At 46.4% G+C, this 24,508-nt stretch overlaps 1 protein-coding gene across 1 annotated transcript in view; it reads right to left on the reverse strand.

Moving 5' to 3' along the window:
- The window catches only part of LOC134339471 (voltage-dependent P/Q-type calcium channel subunit alpha-1A-like), a 607,837-nt gene that overhangs the window by 166,657 nt on the left and 416,672 nt on the right, over nucleotides 1-24,508 (reverse strand). The window contains exons 21-26 of the mRNA XM_063036009.1: nucleotides 19,558-20,421; nucleotides 14,468-14,934; nucleotides 12,247-12,388; nucleotides 9,859-9,988; nucleotides 5,249-5,308; nucleotides 4,349-4,455 (exon numbers count right to left, since the gene is read on the reverse strand). Of these exons, the coding sequence (XP_062892079.1) occupies nucleotides 4,349-4,455; nucleotides 5,249-5,308; nucleotides 9,859-9,988; nucleotides 12,247-12,388; nucleotides 14,468-14,934; nucleotides 19,558-20,421 (1,770 nt within the window). The remainder of the gene's footprint in view (nucleotides 1-4,348; nucleotides 4,456-5,248; nucleotides 5,309-9,858; nucleotides 9,989-12,246; nucleotides 12,389-14,467; nucleotides 14,935-19,557; nucleotides 20,422-24,508) is intronic.

Here is a 24,508-nt window from a genome sequence, read left to right on the forward strand (position 1 = left end):
TTGCATCATCTTGTTGCGCTCCGCAAATAATCATTGTCCTTATTTAATATTTCCTACACAGTTAATAATCTTGTGCCCCCCCATATGTATCTATTTATTGGCATACAGCGCTGCGTAGACCCTTCAGGGCCTTCAAACATCGCCTCCAGCAACACCAACTTCATCCCAGCTTAATCACAGGACAATTTACAATGACCAATTAACTACCAACCAGTACGTCTTTGCACTATGGGAGGAAACTGGAGTACCTGGAGGAAAGTCACATGGTCATGAGGAGAATGTACACACTGTGGGAATTGCACCTGGTTCGCTGGTACCGCAGAGCGTTTTGCTAACCACTACGCTACCGTGCCGCTCCAAACTACTATAAAATCACATTACTGATGTTTCTAGACTTTGTTTAAAGCTCTGGCATCTGACACGGAGATCTCTTTGCCTTGATGCTTACCAAACCCAAAGGAGATGTATTCTGTTCCAGATGTTCCTACCTAAACCTTCCCTGTTCCCTTCCTTCTACAATACACGGGTTTATGCACCAAACTTTGATTTGTCTACCACTTCTCAGCTTTAGTTTTGCCTCGCGGCCGTTCAATAAAGCCCCTCCCAAGGTGGTGGTGAGGAGCCCTCTGAAGTCACTCAGTAGCAAGTTGTCTGGCCATAACGAAACAAGAACTAGCAGGGGCCATTCAGCCCTCTCTGTAGATACTCTGACCCCACCTTCTCTGTCAACTATTTCACGGAACATAAAACAGCACAGCAAAGGAACAGGCTCTTTGCCCATGATGTTGTGCTGAACAAATTAAACTAGTTAAACTGGTTACATTAATCCCACTGCTTGCACAAGGTTCACCTTCCTCTAATCGCTCTCTGCATTCTTGCTTTTAAACTAAATTTCTGGAACAATGGTTCTCCAAACACTTAAACCAGACTGAAATCAGGATTATATTAAAAAAAATGGAAATAAACAACAAAAAATAAGCTATAAATTATTGACTTGTTAATTTGTATTTTTATAATTCTCATTTCTTTTGTTATATTTCTGTCCTTCCCTTCTTCCTTCCTCTTGTCTGCTCGATCGCTGGCAGTGATCCTGCAACCTGCGATCTCCTCCCAAGAGAGGGAAAGGCCATGGACCGGCCGCCCTACTCCCCAGCTTCCATCTCACCAAAGGCACTCAACCTATGAGGTAGTCACTTGATTATATTTGCTCATTATTATTTGAAAATAGGGCTCAGTCTATGGCAATGAGTTGATGAGTTACCTATGTGTTTATTCCATAGAGGCACGGAAAAAATTAATTTCAAGATAATTCACTATCATAATTTCACAGTTACCTCCAACTTGGTTCTTTTCAAACTTGTGACGTAAATGTGAATAAACCAATGCCAATAAAGAAAAGTAATTTATTGGTCAAATTTGCTGTAATTGCAAAAATGAGGATCACAGACCTCTGCCTCATACAAGTGCTCATATGATACAACTAGACCAAGCTGAACTTGGAAATTCAGTGAGATGGATGGAACACACAAAACAAACAATTGTCTACCTTGGATTTCTGAATCTTAAAGGCACATCCTGTTATTTGCTGGGTTAAACTATTACAATACATACAAGCCTTGAGAATCCTTCCATCATCCCTCTCTCACTCCATCACTGTCAAAACACTGGGGTCCAGCCCTGCCCCGTTTACTGGTCCCAAGAAGATAAGCCTAAACCACTTGTTAAATTTTACAATGACAGTTGACCAAAACAACAGAAATATCAAGTTGTGAGAAGCCATTTAGGGCTGCGCCAGGTGCTCCCATTCATCCAATCTAACACGCTGAACATGCAAGTTACTCCATACATAGTTAATCTTTAGAAAAAAAAACTTTTCTTTTACAAAGATCCATTTTAAATGCACTTTTTTTCATTTATTTAATCACTGATTCTCTAAAATTAGTGACATGACTGAGCAAAACGTAAAGGTGTGTTCATCCAGCAGCAAAACTTTATCAATAGGAATCACATTAGTAACTTTCTCCCTGGGGTCTTGAGCTTACACTGCTGAAGAGATTCCTTATAATTAGGAATGTTCATTCCAAGCCTCCTAAGTTTCATTTAAAGTACAATCATTAGAGCCCTCTATGTCAGGTACAGTACCAAGGCTCACCACTGCCGTACTGCATTCTAAGTGCACTGACTGCACCTTTCAGCATTTGTATTCCAATTCATGTTTAAAACCAAGTAAAAACTACCAGCGTAACATTGGTTATGAATAAAAGCAAGGCTTTATCTTGTTACTCATGTCCTGACCTAGAATAAATGGGGATTATCACAAAATTCCACACACATTCTCAGCCAGCTGCTGGAGGTGATTGGCGATTAGATGGTAGAAAAGTGAGAGGTGCACGAGGTCCAAAATGTCAAATCAACAACTCAAAACAGAGGAAATCAGTGCGTGAAGGTAATGAAGGAAAATCGAAGCTGACCAGATGGAAGACTAGTAGAAATTTGAATAATTTATTTGACAACAGTACCTTATTGGTTAAAGTCAAACAAAGCCCCAACCAACAGTCAAAACCTTGTTGCTGTTGATCTACTGTCTACATCACAGCATTGCATTCAGAAAGAATATCAAAACCACGTTCACTACTTAGCCATTTTCACAACTTTCAGTGTTTTCACAAGTGTATATAATTTTTTCCTTTTTTCCAGCCCACCTCAACATGCAACACTGAAGGGGGTGGGGGGGGGGGGAGGAAGATTGCAAATAGTTCTGTAAAAAAGCAGTTGCAAGATGCGAGTGTCCCTGGCAAGGTTGGTATTTATCACTCATCCCTAATTACCCTTGAGAAGATGGTGGTGAACTGTCACCTTGAATGACCATACTTCTCCTGGTGAAGGTTACTGCCACCAGAAGGCTTGGGACATGAGGTTGAGGTGGGATTTATTTGTGAGAGAGTTTTGAGGCTTAGACCCAGCGATGATGAAGGGGACATACTTCTAAATCAGGGACTCTTCATCTGATGTGCTCAATATTTGTTTATTTATTTCTATTGTTGTTTCTTCTTTCTGCATTTTCACAGTTTGTTGTCTTCCGCACTCTGGTTGAACGCCTTAGTTGGGCGGTCTTTCATTGATCCTGTTATAGTTAGTATTCTATAGGTTTATTGAGTACGTACACAAGAAAGTGAATCTCAGGGTTGCATATGAGGACAGATATGTAGTTTGATAATAAAATTTACTTTGAGCTTTGCGTCAGGGCAGTGAAGGGGGACCGACAGGATGTGCTATTCCCTTGCCCTCACCTGGTGGTGGATTTTGTGGATTTGCGAGGGCTGTTGGAGTCACCTACGCAAGTAACTGCAGTGTACTTTGTAGATGGCACACGCTGCAGTCTGACAGGAATGGAGAGAGTGACTGCTTATGGACGTGGACTTGCTTCCAAACAAGCACTTACTGTATGTCAACAAGATTGGTTTGATTTCCGGGCCAGCTTCTGAATGAATTATTTGACAGCCCCACCCCATGCATTGCCTGGTGTGTGACCTGAAGGTGCATACTGGCAGGTCATAGACCCATGGGTGGAAGCTGTCCTTTCACATCTTGCTTTGATCCCTGTTTAAATCCAGGCTCTCAAGAACTCACAGGCACAGGGCCTTCATGAATCGTATGACGATCTCTTTGTCTTGACTCTACAGTGGTTCACCTAGCGCTCTGAGGAAAGGAATCCTACTTCAACCTCATGGCCTGCCACAGTGTCCCAAGCCTTCTGGTGGCAGCGTACACAGCTGTGGTGGGAAAGAAGGCTACATGAGTGCCAAGTGTAGCCCGGGCCTGACAGATTACACAGTGGGTGCCCTACAAAAAAAACTGAGGGCGACTAGGAATGGAGACTGGCATCTTACAGTGCATTTACCAGGATATCAGGGTTGGAAGCCTGGCACTAATTTGTCATTATCTCCTTCCAGGAGAGACCAGTTATTGTACAATCAATGGGCTAACATCAGTGGACTTCATGAATGGAATATAAACATTAAATTCCCAAAAGCTAATATTGATAGGAATTTCTATTGTGATTGAATGTTGCTGATAAAATACAATTTGTCTCGGGGCATTGCTATTCTTGCTCTGACACCTCTGAGTTTGGCCCTGAACACTTATGAAAACTTAAGACGTGAAATGTTTGCTAAGTACAGTCCGCATGCATCCCCTCCTCTCTCTGCAGGCATAGAGATACAAGCAGAGGCCACATACCGTACCTCTCCATGAGAGGCTGCCATTAAGGAGACCAGACACACCACAAACACCATTCCTGGGTAGCAAACCCTTCTGAGCAGGCATGGGAGATCAGGAAGATACTTACGTGAATGCGAAAGCCACCAGTGCCCCACTGACAACGATGAAGTCCAGAATGTTCCAGAGGTCTCTGAAGTATGCTCCCTGATGCAGGACCAAGCCAAGGTCAATCATCTTTAAAGAAACAGAGGAAATAATTACATTAAGCTGACCTTCAAATTTTCTTCCTCACATTCTGTACCAGGTGCTGGCAGGTTGGCATGGCACAGCAAGCCCTGTGCCAGCTGACACATTTTCCAAGATCCTGAGACTTGGCAGGCTTTTTCCACTGGGTTGGGTGGGGACTACACTACAACTAGAGGTCATGAGTTAAGGGTGAACGGTGAAAAGTTTAAGGGGAACATGAGCGGAAAGTTTTACACTCAGAGGGTCATGAGAGTGTGGAACTAGCTGTCAGAACAAGTGGTGCATGCGAGCTTGATTTCAATGTTTAAGGGGAGTTTGAATGGTAGGTACATGGATGGTAGGGGTACAGAGGGCAATGGTCGCGGTGCAGGCTGCTGGGAGTAGGCAGTTTAAATGGGTTAGCATGGACTAGCTGGGCTGAAAGGCATGCTTCTGCACTGTATTTTTCTATGACTTTATTTCCTTTTGAAGGATGTCACAGCTAAACCCAGTCCAGTTTAAATTCAGGCTTGACATAGACTTGTGTATTCGAGATCAAACCTGGGACTGCTGGGAGGAAGCACAACTGAATCAGGAATGAATTGGAGACAGAGACAGTTTCTGTGGTGCTCTTGAGTTTTAAAGGGAATTATGAGTACTTCTCTGGCAGACTCTTCCACCACCTTCAAACCTGTAGTAACCCTTCCATCATTACAAACACGTGAATCAATGTGGGCCAGGTATTGAAGTCAGGACCTCCTCTTCTCTGTGACTTATTCCTTACTCTGCAGTGTTGACTTACCTTAATCACCATCTCAAAAGTAAAGACTCCTGTGAAGACATAGTCAAAGTATCTCAAAACCTGTGGAAGAAGGAATGAAAATGGTGAGCGAAACCCATCACTTAGTCGGTCATAATTAAAAATAATCATGATTAATTGCCAACTTACTCTCACTGAAGAAACAAACAGACAGGGTTACGCTGTCTCTCAAGATAACATCAGCAGTGTTGAAGTGCTAGCTGGTTGGCTGCTCTCGGCAGACCACGCCACTAGATTTTCAGGTCACGCCATTCACATGTTCAACACCAGATTCCCAAAATCAACCCAGTCTGTTAGAAACGCAAACACGAGGAAATCTGCAGATGCTGGAATTTCAAGCAACACGCATAAAAATTGCTGGTGACCTGCTGCGTTCACCAGCAATTTTTATGTGTGTTGCTGGTCTATTAGAAGCTCAATACATTCAGTCCAACATAAGACTGTAAGATATAGGAGCAGAATTAGGTCCTTTGGCCCATTGCATCTGCTCCGCCATTTCATCATGGCTGATCCAATTTTCCTCTCAGCCCTAATCTCCTCATATTCCCATATCCTTTCATGCCCTGACCAATCAAGAATCTATCAACATCTGCCTTTCATTATGGCTGATTTATTCTCCCTCTTAACCGCATTCTCTCATTTCCTCCCTGTAAGCTTTCAAAGATCTATCAACCTCTGCTTTAAGTATATTCAATGGGCTGGTTTCCACAGTCATCTGTGCTAATGAATTCCACAGATTCACCACTCTCTGGCTAAGGAAATTCCTTCTCATCTCCACTCTAAAAGAATGCCCCTCTATTCTGAGTCTGTGTCCTCTGAACTTAGACTTTCCATCATAGGAAACATCCCTTCCACATCCACTCTATCAAGGCCATTCAACATTTGATAGGTTTCAATGAGGTCACCCCTTATTCTTCTGAATTCTAGTGAATACAGGCCCAGAGTCATCAGACGCTCTTCATATGACAAGCCATTCAATCCTGGAATCATTTTTGTGAACCTCCTTTGAACCCTCTCCAGTTTCGGCACATCCTTTCTAAGATAAGGGGCCCAAATCCGCTCACAATACTCCAAGTGAGGCCTCACCAGTGCTTTATAAAATTTCAACATTACATCCTTGCTTTTATATTCTAGTCTTCTTGAAATGAATGCTAATATTGCATTTGCCTTCCACACCACAGACTCAATCTGCAAGTTAACCTTTAGGGAATCCTTCACAAGGACTCCCAAATTACTTTGCACCTCAGTTTTTTGTGTTTTCTCTCCATTTTGGAAAATAGTCAATCCTTTCAAAATGGCATGACCATACACTTCCCAACACTGCACCCCATCTGCCATTTCTTTGCCCATTCTCCTAATCTGTCTAGGTCCTTTCACCTATCTTCATTTCATCTGCAAACTTTGCAACAAGGCCATCAATTCCACCATCATGGTGTTTGCCTCAGGAAGGCTAATTGAGAATGCCCACCACTCTAGCCATTCCTTGTCCTCTTTTGTACCAACTGGGATTGGATACAGGTCATGATATGGTTTGCATGATTTGATTGAACATCCAGATGACCAGACTCAAGAACAACTTTTCTGGAAAAACGGAATAGAGGGACGGGGGGGAGTGGTTACCAGATTTGATATTGATGTTACCATGGCTAAGCTTGCCTGAAGGACTATGAAATGCTATTCCTCTAATTTCCATTTAGCCTCGGCTTGACAGTGGAAGAGTCTGTGGACAGACAGGTCTGTGTGGGAATACACAGTGGTTTATGAATTTAACCCTTGGTCAACTATTGCTGTTGTCTTTGGAAGGCCAATATAACCTGCCTGAAGTGTGGTCACAGCACGCTTGGTGTGGTAACTTTGTACACTTGGCACATGGCTTCCAGTCAAGCCAGGGCTTCTATGACCTTATCAATTCGGTGATTTCTTCCTTATCCTTAGCAAAGACCTCGGGTAGAAGCCTTGCAGAACACCACTGAATGGAACTCACAAGGAGCCAGCAAAATCTCGAGGTGGAACCAATATCAAAGGCCTCTGCCTCTGATCTTCCACGATGGTGTGATGCCCCTCATCAAACATGCAATATGGAGAGATGATACACAGATTTAAAGGAATGGAACACGTGAAGCACCATAGTCACTGAACACCGTGGGTTCATGAGGAGGTTATCAGCAAACTCGAGAGTCATAGTCAAATGTTTCTTTCATAGAGAATTTTAAAATGAAGTCATTTGAATGAAATGAAATAATACCTTCTGGTTTAAGATGGCACTGATGAACCTTAGCGATTTCTGGCTGGTGACCAATGAAACAAAGCAAAAAAAAGACTAAACACTTTGTTAATCACTCTTTTTCTGGTAAACGATCATCACAGACAATAGCCTGTAACTTCCCTTTGGACTTGGAGGATTTGACGTGGCAGAACCGAGGAGCGGTGAGGCCCTGGACCAGTTGCCAAGAGTGAGGCAGACCCCAGGTTCAATTCATTTAAGTGCGGGTTCGAATCAGAAGGGTCGGGTACAGGCTGAATCGAGGCGGCATGGTCCAGGACTCACAGCGTACTGAAGCCACTGAATTCAATGTTTGGACAATGATTTAGGTGCCAGGCCAGATTGAAAAGGTCAGGGTGTCAGGGCCCAAGATGAGGCATGGACTGATACAGAGCGCTGCTCCGCTCTGCACGGAACTAATAGTCCGTAGTCGGACTCTCTTTGAGGACTTCAGTGCGGACACTACTTGCTTGCATTTATTGTTTGCGTGATTTATTCTTTTTCCTCTGCATATTGTGTGTTTAGGGTCCTTTTTTAGTGGGTTCTTTTGGGTTTCCTTGTTTTGTGGCTGCCTGTAAAGAGTCGAATCTCAAGGTTGTATTGTAATAAATGCACTTTGAACTTTGAATTCAGCTTTTCACAGAGCCCCACAACACAGCAGTTTTTGACTAATATTGGGAAGATAGCTCAGAACATGGAACAACACAACACAGGGACAAACCCTTCGGCCTACGTTGTCTGTGCCAAGCATGGCGCTAAATCAAACTAAATCTTCTGCCACCACATGATCCATATCCCTATCTCCCTGCATATCCAAGAGCCTAAAAGCCTATTAAGTGCCACCATCACATCAGCTTCTGCCACTACAGCTGGCATGTTCCAGGGACTTACCTACTTCTGTCTACAAAACCTGCCTCCACATCTCCTTCAAACTTTTCCCCATAAATGTACACTTGACATTTCTCCTCGGGGAAAAGATTGACTGTCTACTCTCGCAAACATGAAGAATTCTGCAGATGCTGGGAATTCAAGCAACACACATCAAAGTTGCTGGTGAACGCAGCAGGCCAGGCAGCATATCTAGGAAGAGGTACAATCGATGTTTTAGGCTGAAACCCTTCGTCAGGACTAACTGAAGGAAGAGCTAGTAAGAGATTTGAAAGTGGGAGGGGGAGGGGGAGATCTGAAATAATAGGAGAAGACAGGAGGGGGAGGGATGGAGCCAAGAGCTGGACAGGTGATTGGCAAGAGGGATATGAGGGGATCATGGGACAGGAGGTCCAGGGAGAAAGAAAAGGGGGAAGGGGGGCTGTCCTTCCAGGTGAGGTGACACTTCACCTGTGAGTCGGCTGGGGTAATATACTGTGTCCGGTGCTCCCGATGTGGCCTTCTATATATTGGCGAGACCCGACACAGGCTGGGAGATCGTTTTGCTGAACACCTACGCTCTGTCCGCCAGAGAAAGCAGGATCTGCCAGTGGCCACACATTTTAATTCCATGTCCCATTCCCATTCTGATATGTCTATCCACGGCCTCCTCTACTGTAAAGATGAAGCCACACTCAGGTTGGAGGAACAACACCTTATATTTCATCTGGGTAGCCTCCAATCTGATGGCATGAACATTGACTTCTCAAACTTCCGCTAATGCTCCACCTCCCCCTTGTACCCCATCTGTTATTTATTTATATACACACATTCTTTCTCTCTCTCTTCTTTTTCTCCCTCTGTAACCCTCACTATACCCCTTGCCCATCCTCTGGGTTCCCCCCTTCCCCTTTCTTTCTCCCTAGGCCTCCTGTCCCATGATCCTCTCGTATCCCTTTTGCCAATCACCTGTCCAGCTCTTGGCTCCATCCCTCCCCCTCCTGTCTTCTCCTATCATTTTGGATCTCCCCCTCCCCCTCCCACAAATCTCTTACTAGCTCTTCCTTCAGTTAGTCCTGACGAAGGGTCTCGGCCTGAAACATTGACTGTACCTCTTCCGAGAGATGCTGCCTGGCCTGCTGCGTTCACCAGCAACTTTGATATGTGTTGACTATCTATGCTTTGTATAATCTTATAAACGTCTTTCACATCTCCCCTCAGCCCCTGACACTAGAAAAAAACAACCCAAGCTTGTACAACCTCTCCTTATAGATCACATTCTCCAACCCAGGCAGCATCCTCTGCTGTGCTCTTTCCAAAGCCTTTATATCGTCCCTGTAATGGGGCGACCAGAACTGCACAGCAGCCATTAACTTTCTTCACCCACCCTTCTTACTTGTGCCAGAGTGAGCCTGGCGTGACAGAATCACAGAAACATTTCTTGGGGAAGCTGGACACTCACATTGTTCCTGGTGGCATTGGGCTGGACGGGATCTTCCGCGGCCAGTGTGATGCTGCTCATGGCGATGACCATCAGGATGCACATCTCGAAGTAGCGGAGGGTCACGATGTAATGGCACGCTCTGCGCAGTCTGTCGAAAGGATTTCACAGCAAAGAGGTTTACTGCAGCAGTAAATCTGACCAGTTTGGAAACCATTCCAGCCACCTCCCTCTGTATAACATAGTTACATGATCTAGGAACAATGACACAAGAAAATATTGAACAACTGAGCTAAAGGAAGGATCTAGTGCTCTCCCGGCGTATTCGGCAAGTAAACTCTTCTCGGCCTTCCAGCTGGGTAAAAGATATCAATTATAACCAACGTTTCAATGACAAACTCTACCATCTTCTTCAGGGGTGATGCCTGGGCAAGTCTAATCTGGTGGTATTAACTGAGCTAACATCCGAGGAAGTTTTTGATGGGTGTACACTCTGTGTGTTGCTCCAGGATCCAGTGACTGCAGTCTCTCGTGTCGCCACTACGTCTCCTTGCATCCATTATTACTGTTCTCAGTCTCTTTGACAAGATGCCTTTTATTACTTATTTGATCAATACTTGATGATAAACATGATGCGGCTTCTCATCAGGTTGATGCAGGCAGTTTCAGAGATGGCGTTGATAGCCCGTGACACTGATAACTGATGACTAATGTTATTGCAGTGTCAACAAGCTGGTTAACTTGGACTGTTGCTGGGGAAGAAGGGTGGAGGTGTTGGCAGGGACACAGAGCTTGTGATAGGGTGAGTTGGAAGTGGGACAGTGTTGAGATTAGTGGCTTTCCAGACCGGTGTAATTCCGAGAATTGAACAGTTATTGTGAAATAGCAACTCATTTGGCTAACTACATTTGAAAGATACTGGAGAGATATACAGTGTTACGGTGTTCTCTGGAGAGGTATAGCGAATGTTAATTTCAACAGCAACCAGTCATCAGATCTGAATGTGCATTGTAAATTGAATTTAAAATGCAGCTCTGAACGTAGTCTCGCTGGAGCTGCAGACTGGGGGTGATTGCAGACCAGGACACACCCATTCATTTAATGCCTGTACATGCATGAAATGAGAGAGACAGAGAGACAAGAGGGAGGGGGGAGAGAGAGGGTAAGGGGAGGAGAGAGAGGGAGGGGAGGGGGAGAGAGAGAGGGAGGGGAGGGGGGAGAGAAGGGGAGGGGAGAGAGGGAGGGGAGGGGAGAGAGGGAGGGGAGATAGAGGGGAGGGGAGAGAGACGAGAGGGGGAGGGGAGAGAGAGAGGGAGAGGGGAGAGAGAGAGGGGGTGAGGGGAGAGAGAGAGAGGGCGAGGGGAGAGAGGGGGAAGGGGAGGGGAGAGAGAGAGAGGCCGACTGACCGGTGTTGCTCATTTTTGCTGAATAAAGGCTTCAATATCCACTAGCTTCAGTGTCTCTTCGGTGACTTTGTTCACAGTCACAACACATGGATAGAGTGTTTAGAGGGCTATGGGTGAAACGTGGGAAAGTAAGACTAGTTTAGATGGGAATCTTAGTTGGCATGGTCCAGTTTCTGAGCTGTGTGACTCTAAGAGGTACACAGAGATGTGGGGAGGGGGTGTCAGTATGTGTTTCCTGAGCACCAATGGTGCTGTGGTTACATTTGGAAAGAGCAACATACTGGAATGCTGAGAGTCTGGAAGAGATTATCCGGAACAACAATAGTTGTGAGCCCCTGACCTAGAGAGAGCTGGGATCTGAGAAAAAGGCTGGGAATTTTAATGACAAGGCATCACCAAACTGGGAGGCAGAGTGGGTCAGTGAGCATGGCAGGTGATGGGGGACAGGGCTTGGTACAAGCAGGGATATGGCCAGCAGTTTCAGTAACTTCAACTTTATAAGATCAAGAGAGGCTGGCCAGGAGCGTTTGGAGTTTCAAGTCTGTGTGAAACAGTAGCAGGTGTGGTGAAAGAGTGAAGGAGCCTAAGGAGCAGGTAAATGATAATATTTAAAAGACATTTGGATAAGTCCGTGGCTAGGAGGGTATAGCGGGGTATGCACCATATGTGGGTAATGGAACTAGCTTAGGGGGCACAATGGACTAGTCGAGCTGAGGAGCCCAGTGCCATGCCATAGCACTACGTAACTGTAAATCAGGGTTTCCAACCTTTCTCATGCATGGAGCCTTAACATTAACTGAAGTGTCCGTGGAGCCCAGATTGGGAACTCCTGTTCTAAATGTTACTGATGCCCAGATCTCAGGAATACATTAAAAAGGCAGAGAAACCCCAAGGGCAAATTCATTTACTTTAATGACAGTGGCTGGGGAACACAGCAAGCTTGGTCATGCAGGGTTTCGCAGTGAAGCCGCGTTAGGTCAGATAGTTGTTGGGAGAGACCTACGGGTTGGTGGTGCTCAGGATGAACATGGAGCTGTAGGGAGGCATTGGTTTTGGACCATCGTCGTTGTCAGCTTTCACCCTCTCCTCTTCTTTCTTTTCCTCTTCCTTTGTGGGCACAGCGTCTGTGTTCGCATTCTTATTCACTGAGGAGACAGAATGGGAACAGTCTCATTGCTTGGTTTGTAGTTCACATCAGGCTCCAAGAGTAGCAGTCAAACTCATATCCACCTGGATTTCTTGTCCCTTGGCTCACCCTTCTCCATCCAGTTCCATCACCCCATCACTCCTCCAGTATCAATCACCTTTGTCCCTACCCTCCCTCTCTTTATCCCCAAACTGGCTCCGGCTGTCAGTCACCCCCACCTCACCCAGCTCCACCTTCCCCCATCATGTCTCTCCTCACTTGGTACCACAATCACCCACTGGCCCCTGCCAGACCCCCTCGCCTCTACTCAATCAGTCCTGGTGCAGACTCTTGTCCTGAAACACGAACTATCCCTTTGTCCCTGCAGATGCTGCCTGAGTCGCTGAGTTCCTCCATCCATTTGCTTTGTTATTTTTTGTTCCCTGATTGGCTACATCCTACTCAAGGAAGGGTTCCACTCAATATGGTCACTCCAGCCGATCCAGCACTGACTCACCCATTGCCTAATTTGGGGCCGTTTCCTTCCCTTGGGTTATTCCTGTATCCCAAGATTAGAGGAGGCCATTCAATCTATCTGAAAGCCGAGAAAGAACAACTGAGACTCCCCCTCATCACAGCTCTTGTCCTGGGATACCATTACTGAGCACAAGCACCCTCCCAGCTGTTATATAATCTGGTGAACGTTTCCGCCACCAGTGCCCTTTCAGGAAATGAGTTCCAGAAAATCACAGGAAAACATTAAGCCATTAACGCCCATCTCATTTTCTATCCATTACCATAAATAAATGCTCATTGAAACTTCATAGGCCTAGGAAGGCCTCTGAGTAATTTATGAAGTTCATTTAAATTTCCCTGGGCCTCCACTGTTTCAAAGGAAACAACCCCAGCCTAGCCAGTCCCTATAATCCTCCAGTTAAAGAATATAGAACAGTAGGCCAGGAGCAGGCCCCTTCAGCCCATAAAGTCTATTTTCTGTACACAATGCCAAACTAAACTAAATCTCTTTTACCTGCACATCATACATATCCTCCATTCGCCGTATGTGTCTGTCTAAAAGTATGTGTCATATCTGCTTCATTATCCCTGGCAATTCACCACTCTGTGTAAAAAAAATTATTTACCCTGAACCTCTCCATTAAAATTTCCTCTTCTCACTCTAAAAGCATGCTCTCTAATATCTGACATTTCCACCCTGGGAAAATGATTCTAACTACCTATCTTACTCATAAGACCACAAGGCAGAGAAGCAGACACAGGACATTGGCCCAAAGAGTCTGCTCCACCATTCCATCATGGCTGATTTATTATCCCTCTCAACCCCATTGTCCTGCTTTCTTCTTGTAATCTTTGACGCCCTCACTAATCAAGAACCTATCAACCTCCACTTTAGGTATACCCAATGACTTGCCCCCTCCCCACCCCCACCCAGCATCTGTGACAATGAATTATACAGATTCGCCACCCTCTGGTGAAAGAAATCCCTCCTCAACTCTGTTCTAAAGGGACATCCTTGTATCCTGAGGCTGTGCCCTCTCCCCCGCTACAGGAAACATCCTCTCCATCTCCACTCTATCTAGGGCTTTCAATATGCAATAGGTATCCATGAGATCCCCCTTATTCTTCTAAACTCCAGTGAGTACAGGGCAATGGCAGCACATCCCTTCTTAGACAGGGGCTCTCAAGTTTTTTGTAGTTCAGCACAAGTAGATTTTCAGTATTATTAGAAGTTACTGCTATTGAAACTTGAACACACTTTTATTTTTCTTTGTTACACAGTACTGCAGCAAATTACCCTCGGTACCCTGTGAATTTTAAGGGAGCAGGAAACAGATCCTGGTGAGCTTGTCTTGTAAGTTTCAGTTTTTGTCTGTTTTACACCGACCTTCCATTTTCCCACCACTAACCCTGGACCCAGCTGTATTCTAGGCCTCCAGCTCTGTTTACACAGCCCCATTACAGTCTAAATTCCTCGCTTATACTCTGGACTAACGAGTGCCCCAGATACTGAACTGTCGGGAATTCCGAGTAATCGGGTGCCAGATTATCAGAGCTTTCTCCCCAGCACTCACAGCCTTACCTTGTAGAGTAGGATCAGCAAACGGGATGTTTATAGTTGTGTGATCAGGCTTTTGGACGGCCTTTGCTGGATTGTTGGGACTGGTCGGGTTGGTCAGGATGAGGTTATTCTCTGGATTCTTGGGGTTGCTGGGATTGGTCGGATTCCCAGGGGTGGTGGTGGGAGCCTTGCGATTGGCTGTGTTGAGCGGATTGGAGGGATTACTGGGATTAGGAGGGTTAGTGTGGTTTCCGATTTTTCCAGAGTTATTAAGACTGGAGGGGTCTGAGGGGTTGGTGGGATTGGCTGCGTCCCTGGGGTTGTTGGTGTTCCTGGGATTGACAGGTTGTGTTGCCAGCTTGCTGTTCCGGAGGTTGTCCATATCCTCGGCGTGCTGTCCATTCTGCCTGCTGATGTCCTGCTGTACCGGCCGTGTGGTGGACAAGGTGAGGCCCCCAGGAGCGGGAGGAGCATTGCCTTGGCTCTCCCTTTAACAATAACACGGAATTAGAAATCACAGCAGGGCAGCTCATACCAGGAGTCTGAACAGAGAACTTTGAGCAGTACAGTACAGGAACAAGCCCTTCCTTCAGCCCAAAATACCTGCACTAAGCACAATGCCAGTCATAAAGAACTACAGAACAGAAACAGGCCCTTTGGCCCATCTAGTCCATGCTGAAATATTATTCTGCCTAATCCCATTGATCTGCACCTGGGTGACAGCCCTATATAACCACCCCACCCCCCATTCACGTACATCCAAACTTCCCTTAAATGTTGAAATCGAACCAGCATCCACCATCCCATCTGCCTGTTGCCTCCCTTCCCTGCACATTCATGTGTCTGTCAAAATGCCTCAAATGCCACCCCTACCCCTGGCAGGACATTCCAGGCACCTACCCCCCCCCCACCAGTGTAATCAAACCTGTCACACATACTGTATCTCCTCTAAATGTTTCTCCTCTTGCCTTTAGTATTAGACATTTCAACCTGGGAAAAAGACTGACTATCAACCCTGTTTACGTATCTGCTTACATTAGTTCACCCTCGGCCCCCAATGCTGCAGAGAAGAAAATCCACGTTTGCCCATTCTCTCCTTCGCAGCTACCAACTGCCTACTCCGTCCAGTCTCACCTAATTTATGAGCCTCTTTCAGGTCCGTGTCTGCCTACTCTGTCCACGTCTCGCCTAATGTATGAGCCTCTTTCAGGTCCACGTGTGCCTACTCCGTCCAGTCTCACCTAATGTATGAGCCTCTTTCAGGTCCGTGTTTGCCTACTCCGTCCACGTCTCGCCTAATGTATGAGCCTCTTTCAGGTCCATGTCTGCCTACTGTGTCCACGTCTCGCCTAATGTATGAGCCTCTTTCAGGTCCATGTCTCGCCTAATGTATGAGCCTCTTTCAGGTCTCCCATCAACCTCAAGTGCTCCAGAGAGAACAGACCAAGTTTTTCCCATCTTTAACAGGGGTTAGGTATGCAGGCTGAGTATTGACAAATAGCTTTCAAACCGGATAAATGTCAGGTAATGCATCTTGGGAGATGAAACTGGGGTAGGACTTATACCATGAACAGTAGGGCCCTGTGGAGAATGATGGGATGGAGATCAAGTGCACAGTTTAAATGGAACATCGGAGCAGCTTCTTCAAGTGTATTTGGAATGAGCTGCCAGAGACTGTGTTTCAGGTGGGCACAGTAGCCACATTTAAAAATGATCTAGGTAAGTACGTGGATAGGAGAAGTTGTGAGGGTTACGGACCATACAAGGGCAGATGCGACAGCATTGACTGGCTTGAACTTAAAGGCCTGTTTCCATGCTGGTTGGCTCCAAACCAGGGGTTCCCAATCATTTGTATGTCATGTGCCAATACCATTAAACAACCATTTTTATGCCATGGACCAACGCCATTAAGCAAGGGGTCCTTGGACCCCAGTTTGGGAACCCCTGCACTAAAACAAGCCAAGTTTATACTTATACTGACCCCAGTAAGAACAGAGGGCTAGAAATTCATTCTCACAATTCCAAATAAAGATGGTGCTGTGCTGCTGAAAATTGGGTTAAATAAATAAATTAGCAGTGCAATTTAGCACACGTTCCTGCATGTTTATTTATTTAGCGATACAGCACAGTAACAGGCCCAACAAGGCTATGCCCTCCAATTACACCCACGTGAGCAATTAACTTGCTAATCGGTACGTCTTTGTAATGTGAGAGGAAATTGGAGTACCCGGAGGAAACCCACACAGTCACAGGGAGAACGTACCGACAACGGCGGGATTAAACCCACGTCGCCAGCGTTATGCTAACTGCTACACTACCGTGTTGCCCAAGAAATGAGACTCAGTGGGAATTTTGTTCTCTCCAGCACTTTTTGTATGATGTAAAAATCTCTCAACTTTCAGTGGTGATAAAAAGTCATGCACAATGAGATGTTAAACCTCACTGAACTGATCTGAAAAATGTCAGCTCTTCATTACACAGTCCCGGTTCCCTGAAACCATCGTCCTTATAAGGGGCCCAAACCAAGCTGCTGGAGAAACTCGGCTGGTCAGGTAGCTCAATTCTGCCTCAGAATTCCAGCATCGGCCGTCTCTTGGGTCTCCACCTTTGGTGAAAGGGCAAACTGTACTCACACAGTTGACTTTAATGTTGCCCGGAACGTTGACTGTACTTTTTTTCCCATAGATGCTGCCTGTGCTAGCCATTGCGCTACCATGCCACCCCTGACACTGAGGCTTTGAGAGGGGTCACACTCCCTCTCACCTCAGGCCATTCTGGCCTCCCGCTGATCCCTGCTACATTCACTGCCCACAGCTGGCATTCCACTGTTTAGCAGACAAAGGAAATTTCCTCAGAAAACGATATCTATTTAAGTAGTTTATGAATTGCATGACCTCTTCTCAAAGCAAGGTAATATCTCCAAACAGAAAACTGTAGTGAATTGAGGATATTTTCACTTAAATTCAGTCTGAGTCACTTACAGCAATGTGGATACTAGGTCTGACTGATTGATGGACAAAATGGACACCAGATTTGACTGACAAACATCAACCATTTGTACTCTGGAGACACAAGGGACTGCAGACGCTGGAATCAGGAGCAAGACACAAGTGCCAGGGAGACTCAATGGGTCAGAAAATATCTGTGGAGGCTAATCCATGGAGTAAAGATGAAGGATCTCAAACCAAAATGTCAGCTGACCATTTCTCTCAGAGCTATTTCAGCCTTTTGCGTGTTGTGCAACACAGTCAAAAGTGCTGGAAGAACTCAGCAAGTTGGGCAGCATCTGTGGAGGAAATAAACAGCTGACGTTTCAGACCACGGGTCTTCCTCAGTCAGGGGGCAGAAGGTAGAGGGAGGGGAAGGTGTACAAGCTGGCAGATAATAGGTGAGACCAGGTGAGAGGGGGCAGCTAGGATTGATGGGGGGGGTGATGGAAGGGAATTATGTCAAAAGCTAGGGAACAATAGGTGGAAGAGATAAAGGGCTGAAGAATTGACAGGAATCTCATAGGTGAAGACAGCAAACCTTGGAATAAAGGAACGAAGGTAATGAGCAAGTCATGAGGGTGGGGGAGAGGAAGAAAAGGGATGAGAGGGCTGCCAGAGCATGGAAAAGGGCGGTGGGTATGGGGTGGCATATGTCCTCTTTGACCTGGCATTCATCAGCAACAGCAGGGATGATGGATTGACAGAGACAGAGAGAGAGGAGCTGGGTTATGGACTTGTATTGATGAACTCTGGATCAAGGTCTCTGGGGGTCTGTACTAATGTTTTCATGGAGGAGGGGGTGGTGGGGTAGTTGGTGCCTCTGCTGACATGAGTGGGGGGGGAGAAGGGGTACATGCTTTTGCTGCTGCTTGTGTGAAGGGTGGGGGAGATGGGCTTTGATGTTTCTATCATTCATTCTATGGGATTTCTTGGTTATGGATGTCTGTGAAGAGGATGAATTTCAGGTTGTAAACTGTATACACTCTCTGATATTTAATTTAACTACTTGAACAACTGTATACTTGCAGCTTCCAAAATCATGCATTGTGCAATTTGATTCCACAGATTCCACAATCCCTAAAGCTTTGGGGTGGTATAGTGCAGACACAGGGGATGGTATAGTGCGGGCACCGGAGTGGTATGGTGCGGACACAGGGGACGGTACGGTGCGGACACCGGGGGTGGTACGGTGCAGACACGGGATGGTACAGTGCGGACACTGGGGGTGGTACGGTGCGGACACTGGGGTGGTATCGTGCGGACACCGGGGATGGTACGGTGCGGACACTGGGGTGGTATCGTGCGGACACCGGGGTGGTATCGTGCAGACACCGGGGATGGTACGGTGCGGACACTGGGGTGGTATCGTGCAGACACCGGGGATGGTACGGTGCGGACACCGGGGTGGTATCGTGCAGACACCGGGGATGGTACGGTGCGGACACTGGGGTGGTATCGTGCAGACACCGGGGTGGTATCGTGCAGACACCGGGGTGGTACGGTGCAGACACCGGGGTGGTACGGTGCGGACACCGGGGTGGTACGGTGCGGTCACCGGGGTGGTACGGTGCGGACACCGGGGTGGTACGGTGCGGACACCGGGGTGGTACGGTGCGGTCACCGGGGTGGTACGGTGCGGACACCGGGGTGGTACGGTGCGGACACGGGATGGTACGGTGCGGACACCGGGGTGGTACGGTGCGGACACCGGGGTGGTACTGTGCGGACACTGGGCTGGTATCGTGCGGACACCGGGGTGGTACAGTGCGGACACCGGGGTGGTACAGTGCAGTCACCGGGGTGGTACAGTGCGGACACCGGGGTGGTACAGTGCAGTCACCGGGGTGGTACAGTGCGGTCACCGGGGTGGTACAGTGCGGACACCGGGGTGGTATGGTGCAGACTTACAGAGCTCAGATCTCAAAGTTTTATGTTTGTTAGTGTGTTGGTTGGTGTGGTCAGTGGTTTATCTCCGGTCCTTTGACCTAAAGTACAATGTAGCAGTAACTGTCTTCAGTGAACCCAGTGTTGGAAACAGACACTAATGAGCTAGTGAAATGATTATCTGACCCAATCTCCGTTTTCCGTTTTGAGGTACAATCACTTTAAAATGTCACGTACTTTTTCCGCCTGTGCCTCCTCTCCTTTGATGCTGGCTCTTTGTCCTCCCTCTCTTTCTTGCCGTCGTTGTCGTACGTGGATTGAGCGTGCCGGTTACGCCGGCGCCTCTCCACACCTTCTGTGTGCTCGCCGTCTTTGCCCTCCCTGCCACCACGGGTGCCGTCCCTGTGCTTCGAGCGCCTCTCGCTTTTGACACCATCCTCCATCCCGCCGGCATCGTGGGCCTCCACGCCGCGCCGGTGCGCCCTGTGGCGTCGCTCCCTGTCGCCCTCCGCCCTGGACGAGCTGCTTCTCCCTTCCTTGCTCCCTCCCGGCCGGTGCTGGTGCCGCCTGTGCGTGGGCTCGTTGGCCTGGCTCCGTTCACAGTCCCCGTCCCTCACGTTCCTCTCCTGGTTCCCCTCCTGCTCCCTCGTCCGGTACTCCACATCCCTTGGCACTCCGTCTCGGTTCGGTTCCCCTTCTTTACTGTTGCTGCGGTACCTCCTGAACCTCTCGCCCTGCTCCAGCACCCCCACCTCCCTCTCAAGAGTCCTGTCCTTGTTCGGGTCGTGGTAGCGTGCCTGCTTTCTCAGAAACTCCTCTGCCCTCTGATGACTGCCGCGATGATCCACAGTGGGCTCCGAAGGCCTGGTTTTGTTCGTGTTGTTGTTTCTGTTCTCCTGAGGGTCCACCACCAGCGGCCGGTCCATGTGGGTCTTCATGTCCCGGCGGATATTCATGGAGTAGGCCATCTTCCACCTCTCGTCAGGGTCCAGCTCGTTGTAAATGGCCTCCCGGCTGGTCAGCAAGTTCTGCTTCCTCATCTCGCTCATCCGCTGCTCCCATACCGTCTTCCCATGTTTCTGGTTCTTTTGCTGTTCCTTCCTGAAAGGAAACTGGGTATTATCAGGTTGTCTGCCCACATAGTTAACAAGACCTCCCTGCCCGTAGCAATATTACATAGAAGACTATGAAGTTAGAGGACTCAAACCCAGTGGCTAACTTTTCCCTGGACCTTCTAGCAGTAACAACGATGGGGTGACGAATGTTCGCTGCCGCTACTCGGCAAAAGTGACATTGGTGTTGGGATTTCTGTGCTTGTGATTTAATGCGAGAGTCTTGAAGTTACTGTCAATGATCCTGAAGTTACTGTTTAGATTCCCTTACTTGCAGCCTGCCATCTTGCATCAAGGGTCTTACAGAAATTAACAGAGAATTCAGCTAACTGTCCTGCAAAATACCCTGAAAATCTTATACTTTCTCACATGAATTTGCTCCCATGGAGGGTGTATCAAACTTGCAATCGATAGGTTCTTGATTTGTAAAGGGGTTAAGAGATACAGGAAGAAGGTTGGGGAATGGGATTGAAAAGAAATTGACCACGATTGAATGGCGAGCAGACTTGATTGGATGAATGGCCTAATTTTGCTTCTGTATCTTATAATTGGATAGTCAGGTACTGAGGGCTAGGATTAAGATGAGAAGGAATTTCTTCGTTGGATTGTGAACGTTGCAAATTATCTGTCCCTGTGTCTTTGGAGGCTCAGTTGCTGGCCAAGATTAACAGATTGTTGAATATCAAAAGATTTGATAACAAGGTAGGTAAATCAATTAACCACATAGTTAGTTATGACTTTATTTCACATTGTAGCATGCTCAAAGGGCTGAATGGCCTGTCCTATTAAACTCTAAGAAAAGGAAAATTCTAAGACTAGAATTTGTGGGTGGGGAGGGGTTGCGGGTAGGGGGAAAGGTGAAGACAGTATCAAAACCCATGAACAGGCAGAGGTCAGGAGACTGACAAGCCTGTCTCACTATCCAACAGCATTATGGATGTCTGTGATTTAACCCCATGTCTCCTAATATCAATGATTTGCTATTCAATTATTCAAAAATCCCAGTGGCTCAGCTTTTGATCACTGCAAAACACTGGAAAATCAGCACCATCAAAGTACTGAAGGTGCCAAATTATTGGAATTTTCGAGAGAACAAAAATCCACCGGTTAGTTTTAAAATTAATTACTATTTGGGCAGTGACTTTCACTTCCAGGAGGATGTTTTGAGCATCTACCATACTTGGCATGTGGAAGTCTTTTCAAATTTCATTCTGAAAAGGCCCATCTGTTTTTCCAACTCTAACCACCTCTTCCCAGATTCCCCAATGAGCAAAGCTTTTCTGAAAGGACCACTGATTATCACAGCAGCGAACAGAATGTACTGCTGTAAGACATTCACAAATACATTTCCCATGATCTGATTTTCAAACCAAAAGGATGCACAAGGCACAAAACAGTGAAGAAGAAAAGTACGGGTATTCAACAATGTAGTGGCAGCTGTTGGCAGGCTTCGTGTAGATCTACTTACCCGACTGTAAATAAAATCCAGTGCATTCCATGCAGCATGCAATTAGTTAAATGCACAAAGTTCAGTGTGAGCTGCTTTGTCAGGTAGGAAATGGGTAACAGCATATGCAATTGTTCCCTTTTAGCTCTGTCCATGTTTTGTGTCCTTTTAGGGGTGAGATAGGGTGAACTTTCTTGCCACATGGCTCACGCTCTGACATACAGTAAGACCATGTCAGTACGTTCTAAGAGACCAGTTACTTAACCTCAGTCAGGCGCAACCCATCAGAAACTCTGGACCTTGTGGGTCAGGTATTTGCTTACAAGAAGCAGGCAGACCACCCAACCTCTCGTTGAACTCTGGGCCATTGCAGGGGGCTGTTGTGGGTCTCACCTCACATGTTAGTCAAACTGGGTAAAATTTCCTTCTCTGAAAGACATTTTTGGAACAGATGGGTTTTAACAACAATTGTCTGGTTTATTTAATCAACCATTTTTAACAATGTTTAGTTGATTTGGATTTGTCTCCAGACCAATCATGATAACACAAATCCCTCCTCACACTGTTCTGAGCAGCAGAGGGGAACAGGGACAGGAAGTGTGAAAAATTGCAAAACCATTCTTGTTTTAAAGGCTTATTGCCTCCATCATTATCCAGAGATATTACCCCCATTCCCACCTGCAAAGTCAACCAGCTAAAGAAATCAAAATGCAAATCATGAAAAGCAATGAATGAAAGCAGTGGCAAATGCAATTGTTTAAAGAAAAGCACAAAGACTGAAACAAATTAATGTTTAAGACAGAAAAATAGCCCAAACACAGAAAAACAATTAAATACAATCCACCAAAGTTCATTGTTGAAGACAGCAGCTTAGAGCATTTCTGTGTGTCGACAGAATATTGTAGCACTAGGGATACCTGTCTGCACTAGAGTGGTTGGCAGGAAATGAACTACGGAGAAATTCAACAGGAGGTTACCTGCTGCAGAAGCAGCATATATAGAAAATGACATGCTGAGCAGTTATTTTACATTATAATTTATCGTAGTTTCTTTTGTTTTCAATCTTAGTTACTTATTATGACGGAAGACGTGTCATACCCAGTGATCTATGCCAGCTCCTATTCCTCCTCTCCTCACCTCCCTGTGCCCTGCTACTGAATCCCCCTCACACGCCTATGAACTCTCCTTTGATTTTCTACCTTTTAGCCGCATGAAGAGATGTTGCTCAGTTTCCATCAGCAGCGGACTGACTGTACCCATGATCATTTTCACGATTAGTCGAAGGATAGTTTTGGATACTTTTCTCTGTTTACCTTGAGGTCATTGGCCTAAGTTGCCACTGGGGAAGGTAGAACAGAACAGGCCATTTGGTCCCAGATGTTGAACCAACCCTTGATCCTACTCCAAGATCAATCTAACACTTCCCTCCCACATAGTACCCCCCCCCATTTTTCTTTCATCCATGTGCCTATCTGAGAGTATCTTAAATGTCCGAATGTATCTGCCTCTATTGCTCCTGGCACTTACCACTCTCTGTGTAAAAAAACCCCTCTACATCCCGTCCCCCTATTCTTTCCTCCAATCACCTTAAAGCTATGCTCTCTTATTTATTTACTGATTAAGGTACAGCACGGAGGAGGACTGGCCCTTCGAGCTGCTCCGTCCAGCAACCCCTGAAGTAACCCTGGCCTAATCACGGGACAATTTACAATGACCAATTAACCTACCAACCTGTCCGTTGTTTGGAATGTGGGAGGAAACCAGAACGCTCCAAGGAAACCCCCACACACTCACGGGGAAAACATACAATCTCCTTACCGACAGAAGCAGGATTTTTACCCAGGTCACCTGTACTGTAACACATTGTGTTAATCACTACGCTACCATGCCACCCCAATATTGGCCATTTCCGCCCTGGGGAAAAGACCCTGACAGTTCACTCTGTCTAAGCCTCTGATCCTCAGTGTGATCTCCAGGGTAACAGCTTAACTGTGGCACAGTGTGGCAGAAATGCCTCACCCTAGTTACATTGGTACTCCCATCTGTAGCATCATGGAAGGTCTCCTAGAGCAGGACAGTGAGAATATTGGCCACTTTAGGTAACCATTGGCTCTGATTCCAGTTTTGGAGATATAATGTTGTTAGTTAGTGTTTTCACAGGATGGGGGCTGTTAGGCCTGCCATTGGAGCCCTTTCAGAGGGGAATTTGAGGTCAACCAAACTGGATCATAAAGATTAGACAGGGTACTAAAGACAGAACCCCCCCCCCCCCCGATAACTTTAGTTAACCAGATGGGTTTATTTTTACAATAAGTTCAAGCTTATTTTTATTCTAAATATATTTAATGAATTGAATCTGCCATGAAAGTATTTGAACATTTAATCTGTGCCCAGATTATTGCACAGTGTTTCTAGATTGTCATCTCTTTGCTAACCCAAGCCTGAACAGCAGGAACACTTGTTACCGGAGACTTACTCTCCAGTGGAGACACAAGAGACTGCAGATGCTGGAATCTGGAGCAACGCACAAAACGTGGGTCAGCCATCATCTGTGGCTATCATCAGTGCTTGAAGGGATGGCTGCAGATCACTCTCAAAAATGCACCAAGCAACTGACTGATTGATGATT

Source organism: Mobula hypostoma, chromosome 29, assembly GCF_963921235.1.
Source record: "Mobula hypostoma chromosome 29, sMobHyp1.1, whole genome shotgun sequence".
NCBI lineage: Eukaryota > Metazoa > Chordata > Chondrichthyes > Myliobatiformes > Myliobatidae > Mobula > Mobula hypostoma.